Consider the following 13,562-nt stretch of genomic DNA (forward strand, 5'->3'; position numbering starts at 1 on the left):
GGAAAAAATAGGGCAAGGAGGAAGTATTAGGTATGTTCATCATCTTGAGTTATTTATAAAGGTTGGAAAAAAAATAAAGAGCTAAAGAGGTCAATAGATACACAATTAAACATTAAATACATAGCAAATTAAGATCAAAATTAATTCCAGACAATGGTATTTTACTAGTTAAAAATTGTATAGTTTTTTTATTCTTCTTTTATTAATAGAGGATTACAAGACAGGTCACTTGTGAACATCTCATAAACACTTAATTGGTAAAAGTCCAAGTAAACCATGAAAAGCTAAAAATGAACTCTAGAACCTGGAGGAATGATCAAGAAAAGGGCAGGTGTGGTGCATTCTAAATGAGTAATGGAAGTTGCATAGACAGTGGCTGAATACATATACAGTATGGTCCCAAGCCATGATGTAAACATACTTGATTTTGGTTCAGTATGACAACCCCAGCCATTCTGCTTTAAAAATTATTGTTATGGGTTGTGTGAACGAGAGCTAAAGAAAGAGATGCTGCACATATTGTGTGGATCCAGCCACTCATTGGGTCTGAATTGGCATAACCGGTCAGCAAGGAGGACTCAAAATATAGTGGAAATGAAACAAAAACTATTGTACTGATTTGCCTTCTTTACAGTATTATTTCCAAAAATACCATACAGTATTCCAGGTGTGATCACACTGGAATTCCCAATTTTATTTTCATTGCTCCTCCATAACTGGATCAACACTTTCCTGGAGCTGTTTTAAAAAATTAAAAGATGAATTAAGGCAAATCACAGATATGCTAAATAGATGACAGCACCCTTATTATCCTTTCTCTAGCATTTGTCCCCAGAGGTAGATTTGTTTCATTAATCCTCTTGATCCCACTAAATTTCTATTATGCCCACTAAATCTTAAGTCTTTTAATATTATTTGGATTTGTTTATATGGAAATTTGAAATATAAAAGATGGTGTTTCTTTGTGCACTTACTGCGGTGTCCTAGTCCTAATTTCTGAATGTGCACATCAGCCTTATTTGCTGTCTGCTGAACTGCTAATTTGTTGCACAACCAGTTGATTAAGGCAGTGTTTTTCAACCTTTTTTGGGCAAAGGCACACTTGTTTCATGAAAAAAATCACGAGGCACTCCACCATTAGAAAATGTTAAAAAATTTAACTCTGTGCCTATATTGACTATATATAAAGTAATTCTCTTGAATAGGAGTCAAATAAACACAAAGAAAGTATTTTATAATTATTTTTCAATTTTTCCCACGGCACACCAGGCAACATCTCGCGGCACACTAGTGTGCCGCGGAACAGTGGTTGAAAAACACTGGATTAAGGGATGAGTGCGCTCTCCCATATGGAAATGATAAGGTGGGATTTAGATGATGATAGGAGATGTAAACCTTTATTCACAATATAGAAAAAGAGGGTAGAGAGGTTCCCCCCCCCCTTATGGCCTTGGGGTCACGCTCCGAAAATTAGTCATTTGCGTAATGGACAGAAGAGAGAATCATCTAATATGAAACAGGATGATATGATGTTGGTACTAGTTACTAATGTGTGTTAGATATGATAGCAGTAGCAATAGCATGTATACTTATAGTATATATTGCTCCATAGTGCTTTACACCACTCTTTGAGGAGTTTACAATGTCAGCATATTGCCCCCAACAATCTGGATCCCCATTTTATCAACCTGCAAAGGATGGAAGGCTGAGACAACCTTGAGCTGGCCAGGATCAAACTTCTTGGCTGTGAGCAGAGTTAGCCTGCAATACTGCATTCTAATCCCTGTGCTACTCATGGTTTATATCTCATCTTCTCTTCCTTCCTGGTCCCCAGTTCCAAAACACTAGTTTATGAATAACCTTCTAGGATCTCAAAATAGGTCACTTGGGTTTCTATTATGTCTGTTAGGGGTTCCTTGTCTGATACAGGAATACTTAAACAGTAAGGCTGTGCAGAAATTTAATATGAAGATTCAGTTTGAAGACAGTTCAGTTGAATTTCTTAATTGAATGGTGTCTCCCAATAAAACCAACAATTTGGACTGAACTGTTGAATTGAACTGGATGCCCTACAACCTGTTTGAATTTTCTTGGTGCTGCTCCAACAAGGCTCTTGAAGTCTTCTTAGAAGACACATGTAAAATATGCCTTATAGATTATGGTTCTCTGAGTGAGATGGATGGTAGAATTAAGATGCTTAATAAAGATAGGGAGGATTGATCCATCTGGCATCTGCCATCTAAATATAGTTTAATTGGTTCAGAGTATTATTAAATACCTCAATAAGTAGCAGCTTCTCGTGAAAGTACATTAAGCCTGTAATGTTTCTTTCTACTGCTTGAGTGGACTGTTGTGACTTCTTAGTGAGAGTCCATTCTTTTTCCAAACTACAGAAAAGGTTAAAACATGATAATGAGCTTGCTTTAAGAAAAGTTTGTCTGTTCACATTTTTTTTGTTTCACAATCTTTGCTTGGAAAGATTCCACTGTTTGCTGCCAAAATGCTGATGTTGGTCACTTTTTGCCTGCAGCTACAGAGACAGGGCATCTGCAAAGTTCATTTCACAGTTCTGTTTGTCCCTCAGGCTGGCATCTGAGTATCGCTTTTGTACACTGTTAACCATTTGTCTGGAAAAGTCTATTTTCTGTTTAACTTTAAGGCGAGCAATTTGAAGGTTAGTTTGGTGATTTCTAGGAATAAAGGTTTGGGGCAGAAAAGTGTCTTGACTATGACTTGTAATTGGAGATGCCATGGTAACCCAAAACTCCATTACTATATGCAAACAACATGAGAATTTTCAATTTTCAAGAGCGCATGGTGCTTCATGTTCATCTTTAAGCTGTATGTCAGAATCATCATTTTTTGGCTGATGTTTTTCGTTAAAGATAGTGAAGGCTGCATATTGTTCATACAAAAGAGGTAAAAAAATGGCCCTTAGCAATTAGCATGTAGACTTATATATCACTTCACAGCGCTTTACAGCCCTCTCTAGGTGGTTTACAAAATCAGCATATTGCCCCCAACAATCTGGGTCCTCATTTTACCGACCTCGGAAGGATGGAAGGCTGAATCAACCTTGAGTCGGTCAGGATTGAACTGCAGGCAGTCAGCAGATTTAGCCTGCAATACTGCATTCTAACTACTGTGCCACCAGGGCGCTTTATAAATAAATATAAAGCAGTTGATTGTCATAGGCCTTAAATTACGTAGTTTTGATCATGCAATACTCCACCCATTTGGGGATGGGGAATTATATGCAACATAGTGTTTTCTATCCTTCCTACAATACTAATAAAAATTCTCAAGGAAGGCAACATATTAAATTACGAATAAAAATACTTCCCAATACATTGGGGAGATGGCTTATACATGCATGCAGGAACACGCACACTTTTTTTTTTTTTGCCTGAAGATATTTCTGTGTACCCGGTAAATTATCCTTATCTCCTTTCCTTGACAGCGAAACATTTAATTGCACACCTAAACAGATAAAGTGAAATAGTAACCCCACTGAATAATGCATGTTACTCATAAAGGGGATTTTGAGGTGAGATGAACGAAAGCCACCACAAGTAAAAGTTCCCTTAACAATTTGAACTAGTATTGCTGGAAAGCATAGTACTAATGGTATTAGCAGTAATTAGAGTTAACTTTGAAGATCACAAAGGCAACTCTGTCAGCATTTTGCAAACAAGTACTCTATCTTCCTAAAATACATCTTTGCGTGGTCCATGCTTTTTAGAAGCAAGTGGACAGTAGGCATTCTGTATTTTGGCAGTTTACTTTAATCTGCAAAGGGTAATTCAACAGAGGACAAAATAACTTAAGACAATTAAAAATTCCAAAAGGAAGAAAAAATAGCTTTTCTTATCACCCTTTAGCATACCCATCTCCCATGATTAATGTTACTAGAACACCCCTCCTCCATGCAAACCCTGGCATGAAGAAAAGGTTGTAATTAATAAACAGTCCATGCTTGTTTATTAAACCCTCATTAACTTAACCTAATTAAATAAAGGATATTAGTGTCCTCTGACAATGACATGTGTTACACTGAACAACATTTTTTTTCCCAAAAAGTGGTGGGGACATCGCCAGTTTTCCTACAAGCCTCATTTATCAATTTCAAAAGGAAATTTGCAGGGGGGGGGGAAGGTTATGGTAAAAACAAAATAGATTTTGTTTGCATCAGGGTCCAATTCAAAGTTTTGGTCATTACCTTTAAGGTACTTCATGGCATAATTCAGGGTATCTGAGGAGCCATCTCATCTCAATGGGACTTGTTTTCCCCATCTGGTCCAAGACTCCTGTTATGGACCCTGTCTGCTAAGAAATACCAGTAGGTGGGGTCAAGGAGAAGAGCCTTTTCTGCTGTGGCCCCAATCTTCTGGAACATTCTATCACTGGAGGTGAGAACTGCTCCTATCCTTTTGGCCTTCCAGAAGGACATTAAAACTTGGCTTTGACAAGTTTGCAGTTAGCTTGGGACCCCAAGTGGGGGGGGGAGGAGATACTCACTCCTGGAGGTGGCTGACAGGATAAGAAAATCTCACCCCTGTGCTTGTTTGTCTCTTTGGTTTTTAATTTTTTTTTCTATTTATCTTTTTGTGGTTGGCCAGCTGGCCAGAGTCACCTTATTGGGGAGGTGGGTGGCATATAAATTTAGTAAGTGAGTAAAACACATACAATTTTCAGGAACAACCACCACCCCCTTCCCTCTTTTCTCATACTTACATTCAGGTCCCGGTTTTTATGTACAGCATGGCTACTATGTTCTGATAAATTTTACTGATAGTTTTCAGTGCTAAGCATCTGACACTATTGTGAAGCTTTGTGTGCAAGGAATGCAGTTATCGACTTCCGTTTGCAATATGCTCTTGGATGACCATTTTAATGCATAATTTCCTCTGAATTAAAAGGCTGGATTGGAGAAAGCTTGTGAATGGATCTTCTCCCCCAAATCTTCACTAACACAGATTTTGTTGTTAAACATAATGAAAGGATCTAGGGGTGGCAGGGACACTGGTCCATTTTAAAATCCTTCATTTGCTTGTTTGTATCTCATTTTCTTGGATAATTCTTTGGCTCCATTCTCCATCACATTTTAACAGCACATTTGAGTAGGAGCATGACATTTTCCAACACCTGATAAATCAGAATTGCTTCAATCATTTGCTTTTCTCTTCCCTGCCCTTTTTTCTCTTTTGAATTTTAGGATTAAAGAGCCACTTCAGGATAGCATAATAGCTACCTACGAAGAACATGAAGACAGTGTCTATGCTGTGGAATGGTCCTCAGCCGACCCATGGCTATTTGCCTCGTTAAGCTATGATGGACGGCTTGTTATTAACAGAGTCCCCAGAGCTCTTAAATACCACATACTGTTATAAATCTATTCACATTTTTTTGAGCTTCATTATCTCAATGTTGGCTGATAATTGGAAATACTTTGTTCCTCAAATAAATGTCATAGATGGAACCTTTTCTTTCTGGTGTAAATATTTGGAAATTAAAGATCTAGTATGAAAATTGGGAAAAAAGAGAGGACTGTTTTTGTTAAACAGCAAGAGCGTCACAAAGATTACCCCCACAAATGTGTGACGGTATTATTATTATGATCCAGTTTTCTTGTATGATATGTATTGTGCTGTAGGAATGACTTCAGTTTTAGGGTGAAGACTGATGCTCTTCAAGCTTATGGAAGAACAGATCTTTCCTTGCCTCTCCTCTTCCCTCTTACTTCTCCTTCCTCCCGAGTCTCTCCAGAGGTCTGAGGGGATCTATAAACCATGCTGGGATGGAGGGAGTTAATTGCCTGAAGCAAGGAGGGATTTTGTGCGTCTTGTGAGGTTCTCTAGTCTAGCAATTTTCTTGCTCCATTGCTCTTCATAGGGTTCCCATAGATTCCCTCCATCCTCTGGAGAGCCTTGTAGGATGGGAGTTCACTAGAGATGACTGCATTAAGGAGGAGGAGATGGAAACATCCGTTTTATGGGATGAAATAATCCATGTTTTTAAAATCTAGGGAGAGAGAAATGAAATTCTCTTACCAGTTTGCTCTTACACCAGGTTATTGCATTCTGGCTTCATCAAGTTTTCTTGTAGCTTATCAGTAAATATCTCAGGCACATGGTTATTGTATGTAAGATGGGCAACTACTTAAATTTTCTAAATACAATAAATGTTCTTCTGCCTTCTTTCTTCTGGGAGAAGTCAGCTCCCCAGAGAAGGAAATATTAAAAGGGCAGAAAAATATATTTCCTAAAAAGATATTGAAGAACCAGAAAAGCATGCCCAGTTTTCTTAATAGCCCAGGTCTCCTTCCCCCAAGCAGAAAACCAGTTTCTATAGTCATGCAAATGTAAACCATCAAGAAGGTTGGAGCTAGAAGCTTAGAAAGACAAAGGCCTAAAATCTACATACCCCAGCCTCAGGAAAGCAGGATATGATCTTTGGACATAAGAGGATTGATCCACAACCATCAAGAATACCAGAAAGGCACACCCAGACTCAGGTTAGAATATGTGACACAGGAAATACAAAGCCTGAAACAGGAAATAACTCCAAACAAAACCCACTTCCTACATGTGTTCAGTCCTTTTTCTGCTGGATCCACATTTCTGTCTGGCTTTCCTCTGCAATAAACTGTAACCTTCTACCTAAAGCAGTCGCCATGTTGTTTATCCCCGGCTTGGATGGAACCATGATGAAGACTTTTCTTCCTACACTTCAAAACACATTTCTCTAATCATAGAGGGATATTCTCTATATAGATAGGATGAAGAACATTTATTGCCATTTGAAGGTATCAGTAGAAGGATGCTTTGCAAAGTACAGGAGAAATGGAGTTTGCAAAGCGCAGGTACTACTGACTCCAGGATCTTAACTTAATGTAAGGCAGGAGAGATGGGGACAGAGGAAAAAGGCAAACCAGTAAAAAACTATAGCATTTACTTTAGGTACTCCTGTATCCTTAGCAATCATCTGCTGCAGGAACAGAATAAAATCTCTTACCAAGTGCTCGGGTCCAATGGACTTTTTACCAGGTTAGAGGAGATAGTAGGAGTTGAAAGTCAGGGCCTATCTCCAGAGAACTGCAAAAAAATAATAATAATAATAACTGGAAAGATATTAAATAAAAATCTGTTTCAGATTTCGCTCTGCTCTCTCTATTTTTGGGAACTCCAGCATACCACTCAGAGGCTGAGTGCTGTCCTCAGCTTGGTAGAGTTGCAAATTGTGGGTTGTGTCCTAAAAGTCTGCTCAAAGGTTTGGTGGAAGAGGTAGATAATGATCTGCTTTCTCTGCAGTGGTCACAATTCATCTTAACGATACAAACCAAGTGATATATGCTCAACAACAGTGAGTATAATTCCACTCAGGATGGGAGATTCTCTCTTATTTGCATTCGCTTTTGTTCCCTTCCCCAGTTCCTAAAGAATGGTGACTCTGTTCCTTGGGTCCTTGTCGGTCCCTTTAATTTACAGTAGTATGTACATTTCTGCTGCCTTTCCACCTTTTGGGTGAAGTCTTCTCTTTTTTAGCAAGGGTTAGCAAATTAACACATTTTATCCCCTTCACATTCACCCATAAATCTCAACCTTTTATTTTTTATTTTTTTTATTTTATTTTTATTTTAATTCCATTTATATACCGCCCTTCTCCGAAGACTCAGGGCGGCTTACAAGCTTAGCAGTAGCCTTCATTCTATGTATATGCCTGCTTATTAGGGCTATCCCTCCCTCCAAAAGTTCCATCAATTACTTTCCTATATAAATAGAACTTCTGTGGCACATATACAGTATAATGGCTAATGCTATTTTTGCCCCTCCCCAAGACAAGACTATCCTTTCATTTTAAAAATAAATTATTGGTGGTGGAGGAATTAGTTTTCTTCCTCTCTCTGTGTGTGTGTGTGTGAGAGAGAGAGAGCTGCTGGGTTTTGTAAACTGAAAATAATAACTAGGTCTCATCTTTGAAAGAGAGTGAGGATTTGGACCTTGGCTGTTATAGTACATATCCAAGTTACAGCATCAACTTCCCAGGATGTCAAGTAACAAAAGCTGTGGTCTCTGTGTGCCCCACAATGATAAGTAACTGTTGTATAAACTGTTGGGATTAAGTAGAGATTTTGCTGCAGGGATTAACAATTTAATTTCCTCTGGGATTGCAATTTTCACAATCCTTTGCCATTAGCTAGGCAGTCTGATAGGCTCCAGAATACCCAGAGATATTGGCATAACTGTGCTTTATGGCAAATAGGAATATACAGTCTGGTTTGGTCGCATGAAAATCAGACCATTATTGATCTTACTATTTTCTGTAAACTTTTTTGCTACATAGCTTTCCATAATATATAGGCCTTCCGTAGAAGAAATGTATATTGTGCAGGTTAGAAGGAAAGCTGCAGACCCCTCACATCCTGGACATAAACCTCTAGACACCACTATAGGGCACTGCATGCCAAAACAACTAGACAGAGGGACAGTGTTTACCTACCCTCATGCCGTCACTCTGCTGAACACTTAATTCTCACAGTTCTATCTAATGTCTATGCTATATGGCATCATCATCATCACCACCCCATCCTCCTCCTCCTCATTATTATTATTGTTGTTATTATTCATCGCACAGTCAGCCAGATTTTCAGACTGGATTTGGCATTTTTGTCTACATATTGAGTCCGGCTTATACCAAGGACCTGGGATAGGCAGATGTGGATGTTTGACGGTATTACAGATACCATCGCAGGATGGAAGCAGTTCCTAGTTGTTGTGGTTGTTGTTGTTATTCCTTCCCATATTTTCTACTACCCTCCTTATTGGTATCATAATTATGATTATTATTAACTCTTTTTTTGAATGTACACTGAGAGATTCTGCACCGTGTCAAATTCTTTGTGTGTCTAATCACACTTGTCCTATAAATCTACTCTGTTGTGTTCTGTTCTTATCTTGCACATGATGTGTACAAGTGTTGCTAGGTTTTTTTTTAAGAAATCCAGTGCTACTTTGCTGCAAAATTGAAATTGAGAAAACAAGAATTAGTTGAATTGGTCAGAAAATTCAGTTCCTTGTAAAGCAGTTTGATTGTGTAAAAGAAATACAGATTGGCAACTGAGTATAATAAAAATATAATCATCATTAGATACACCCCACTGTTCTTCCGCAGTGGAATTAAAAACAAGTAGGCACTGAAATTTCCTAGCTTTCTCTCATCCAGCTCCTGAAAAAATCCAGACTTTCTTCTGAAGAACAGTGTCTGACTTCTCACAGGCCTATATGCATAAGCTGCATAACACATTGTTTAATACCTCAGAGTTACTGCTGCTTTCTGACTTAATCCAGTTCATGATATGGATATCTGCCTGCTTGGAAACACACACGCACACAATGTGAATCACAAACAATCGAATACTCACTCAGTCTATTATTTTGGGACTTACTTTCTACTGCTCAACCAGAACAGGTCAGAGGAAAGAAGTAAGCTTCTGCAGCCCAAATCATTCCCTTCCTACCTTTTCAAAATCCTTCAGGGTAACTGAATGAATTTTGAAGTGTATGAAAGTCTGGAAAGAATCCTAACATTTGCATACTGGGAACCTCTTATAGTCTATTATTTCATTATATGTTATCAGGACATTGTCAGTTCCTAGAGACCACATAGATATATTTTCTCTATAGTGATCTGTCACTAAGCTAGTCTTTCATGTCATCCAACAGCACCTTTATTGCCATTATAACTGTGTCCATCCATGCTGCTGCTGGTCATCCTCTTCTTCAGTTTCCTTCCACCCTTCCCAGCCTCAGAGCCTTCTCCAAAGAGCTGGGTCCAAAATAGGACAATTTGAGCACGATCATTTGTGCTTTGAGTGTGAACTTACTCTGGCTTGATTTGTTCAACAAGTAACATTTAGCAGAGCCAAAATGGACATTGCTGTGCAGTTTCCTTGCTCTCCCAGCCTCCCAGCTTCTTTTCTAGGTTACTTGACTTTGCTTTGTTGGTCATACAACAGGTGTTTGTGTATGTGTGCGCGTGTGGGGGGATCCCAATAAGCTGCGGAAAAATGCTGATAGCCTCAGGAAGGAACATCAGTTAAGACATTCCCCTTTCTAAGCTTTTGGCTATTGCTATAATGACTGTGTTGTGCTTCTGTTTACAGGATCAGCCTGTGCCTAACCTTTGGGTATCTCTTCCTGATAACTGGATCAAAACATACCTTAACTTTATTTTTCATGGGTGTACACAGTTGCTAAATCAGAATGAGATTGTGGTCATACAACAATTTCTAGGATTGAGAGGAAGCAACTGAGGAAAGTTAGATTTTTTAAAAAAGATTTTATTCTTGGCTAATAAGCAATGCAAAGAACAATTGATCTAAATTTATAACTCCCATTATACTCTTCTTTTTTCTTCTCTCCCCCAATATCTCTTCAATAATTTCCCCATGGGCTTTTCTTCCGAGCTTTAGTAGCTTGTCCATTTCAGAATAGATCAAGGTGACATTTTGTTAAAGCTGCATTGGCTTCCGGTTGCCCTCCAGGTGAGATTCAAGGTGCTGGTGATGACCTATAAAGCCCTAAATGGCTTGGGTTCGGGATATTTGAGGGAACACCTGCTGCCGGCATCAAGCTCCCTTCGTCCTGTGCGCTCCCACAGGGAGGGTCTTCTCAGGGTGCCGCCGGCAAAAGATTGCCGGTGGGTAACACCCAGGGTGAGGGCCTTCTCTGTGGGGGCGCCTACCCTCTGGAACCAGCTGCCTGTGGAGCTTAGGACTGCCCCTGACCTTCACTCATTCCACCGGGACCTGAAGACAGGTCTTTGAGCTTTCCGGCCAGGACTGAGAATTTTAATTGTAATTTTATTTTAATTGGGTTTTAATTGGAGTTTAACAGGGGTTTTATTTTATTCAAGGACTAAATTTAATTATTTTAATTGTTCTTAACTTTTGTAATTTGTATTGTTATTTTAAATACCTTGTGAACCGCGTGAACGTTGTGAACCGCAGCGGAGGCGGTGCAGGCCAGGTGATGTTTTAATCTTATGATTTTAAAAATATATTTTTTCTGTTGCAAGTTTCCCCAAACCTCGCCATGTGGATTGCATACAAATATTATATAATTGGTAAATAAAGGTAGAACATATGTTAAATATACATCAAATGATAATATGCTTCCCTACAAAGTCAATTCTTGCTCAATGACAGACCAAGGAGTTAACTCAGAAAGGCAAGAGGAAAATCTAGAAGAGGTCTGTGCAGCTCTTCAACATCTTCATCAACAATTTGGATTAGGGGATAGATGGGGAACTCATCAAATTTGCAGACAACACCAAGCTGGCAGGAATAGCCAATACTCCAGAAGATAGGCTTAAGATACAGGAGGATCTGGACAGACTCGAACACTGGGCACTATCTAACAAAATGAAATTCAGTTGTGAAAAAAGTAAGGTTCTACATTTAGGCAGGAAAAATCAAATGCACAGGTATAGTATAGGTGGTACCTTGCTCAATAATAGTAACTGTGAAAGATCTCTGAGTCCTAGTGGACAATCACTTAAATATGAGCCAGCAGTGTGCTGCAGCTGCCAAAAAAGCCAACACAGTGCTAGGCTGCATTAACAGAGGGATAGAATCAAGATCACGTGAAGTACTAATACCACTTTACAATGCCTTGGTAAGGCCACACCTGGAATATTGCATCCAGTTTTGGTCACCACGATGTAAAAAAGATGCCGAGACTCTAGAAAGAGTACAGAGAAGAGCAACAAAGATGATTGGGGGGCTGGAGGCTAAAACATATAGGGAACGGTTGCTGGAATTGGGTATGTGTAGTTTAATGAAGAGAAGGGTGAGGGGTGACATGATAGCAGTGTTCCAATATCTCAGGGGCTGCCACAAAGAAGAGGGATTCAAGATATTTTCCAAAACACCTGAATGCAGGACAAGAAGCAACGGATGGAAACTAGTCAAGGAGAGAAGCAACCTAGAACTAAGGAGAAATTTCCTGACAGTTAGAACAACTAACTAGTGGAACAACCTGCCTCCAGAAGTGGTGAATGCTCCAACACTGGAAGTTTTTAAGAAGAGACTGGCCAGCCATTTGTCTGAAATGGTATAGGGTTTCCTGCCGGAGCAGGGGTTTGGACTAGATGACCTCCAAGGTCCCTTCCAACTTCTTCTTCTTCTTCTTCTTCTTCTTCTTCTTCTTCTTCTTCTTCTTCTTCTTCTTCTTCTTCTTCTTCTTCTTCTTCTTCTTCTTCTTCTTCTTCTTCTTCTTCTTCTTCTTCTTCTTCATATTATTATTATTATTATTATTATTATTATTATTATTATTATTATTATTATCATCATCATCATCATCATCATTATTATCATTATCATTATCATTATCATTATCATTATCAACTTGTAGAAAGGAAAGGCCCACACTGATAAATTAAAAATCTTTGTGGTCTGCAAAGGAATGCTGGTGGGCTAATCAATGATTTGGTGACTAGAGGAGCATCTACAGTGTTGGAGCTTGTGGTCATGGTAAGCCATGGAGGCACTAGGCAACATGACTTTCAGGGCAGTGGTGGTGATTTTATTACTTTAAAAAAAAAATCTGTGCTCTGTCCAAGGGTGCTTGGTAGGCTGCATGTACAGGCCTGGTCTAGAATTTATTTTGGAGCATTCAACTATCTAGAGCAGGCATGTCAAACTCATTTTGTTTGAGGCAACTTTTTATAAAAGAATTGCCATTAATTTGTTTTAATAAAATAATTTAAATCAATTTTTCACTTGATTTCAAATTACATGAATGAGATTTTTTTAGTACAATTGCCAAATGCAATAAACTGGTTTTAGGTATTTGTTACTGGAAGGAAAAAGCAATCCCTGTTGCGTTCTGATCCCAGAGAAACATTTGCATGTATGCAGGTATCCTTAGGGTGCCATAGTTATGGATGAGAAATATTGGTTGCAAAGTTGGCATTTCTGGATATAATACAGATATTTTGGACTTATTTTTGTTTCTTTGCATGTTTGATATTTTTAAAAAGGCATATGCTACTGACTACGCTTATGCACATATGTAACATGATCACTGCTTGTCCAAAATTTTACTATACAGATAATACCCCCAGAAATTATTTTAGCCTTTTTAATAAATGTTTTTATTGATGTTAAGCTCACCATGGAAAACATCATATATTGTTATGTATATACTAGGGTAATTATTTAAAGACTGAAGTGCAAAATTACTAGATTCTAAATAATCTATTTTTCAAAACACACAACAGTCCAAACAGTAAAAGTAAAGTCCAAATTAAGAATATTGCATTCTTAAGAATTGTTTAGATTCAAAATAGTTTTCAAGAGTGTACAAAAGATACTATTTTTTTCCTAGAATCAGCTAAATTAGACATATTACATTGAGAAAAATGTTTCTCATTTCTTTCCTGTTACCTTTGATTTCATTGCAGAAATGTTAACATAAGAAATAGATTATTTTGTTATCTAATTTTACCTTCCAAAAGACAGAAGCAGATGAAAAATGTGAGGTTCTTTCCTGTTGGCTTTT

General features: G+C 38.3%; 1 protein-coding gene across 8 annotated transcripts in view; it reads left to right on the forward strand.

Moving 5' to 3' along the window:
• Nucleotides 1-5,546, forward strand: part of EIPR1 (EARP complex and GARP complex interacting protein 1) — a 308,944-nt gene extending 303,398 nt beyond the window's left edge. For 7 of the 8 annotated variants that reach the window (XM_083356602.1, XM_083356601.1, XM_083356599.1 and 4 more), the window contains one exon: nt 5,216-5,529. In XM_083356602.1, the coding sequence (XP_083212728.1) occupies nt 5,216-5,390 (175 nt within the window). In that variant the 3' untranslated portion in view covers nt 5,391-5,529. Of the gene's footprint in view, nt 1-5,215 lie in introns of all 8 variants that reach the window. The other variant, XM_083356595.1, reaches the window with a different exon arrangement.
• Nucleotides 5,547-13,562: the final 8,016 nt, after the last annotated feature.

This window comes from Vipera ursinii (genome assembly GCF_947247035.1).
Source record: "Vipera ursinii genome assembly, chromosome: 1".
Taxonomy (NCBI): domain Eukaryota; kingdom Metazoa; phylum Chordata; class Lepidosauria; order Squamata; family Viperidae; genus Vipera; species Vipera ursinii.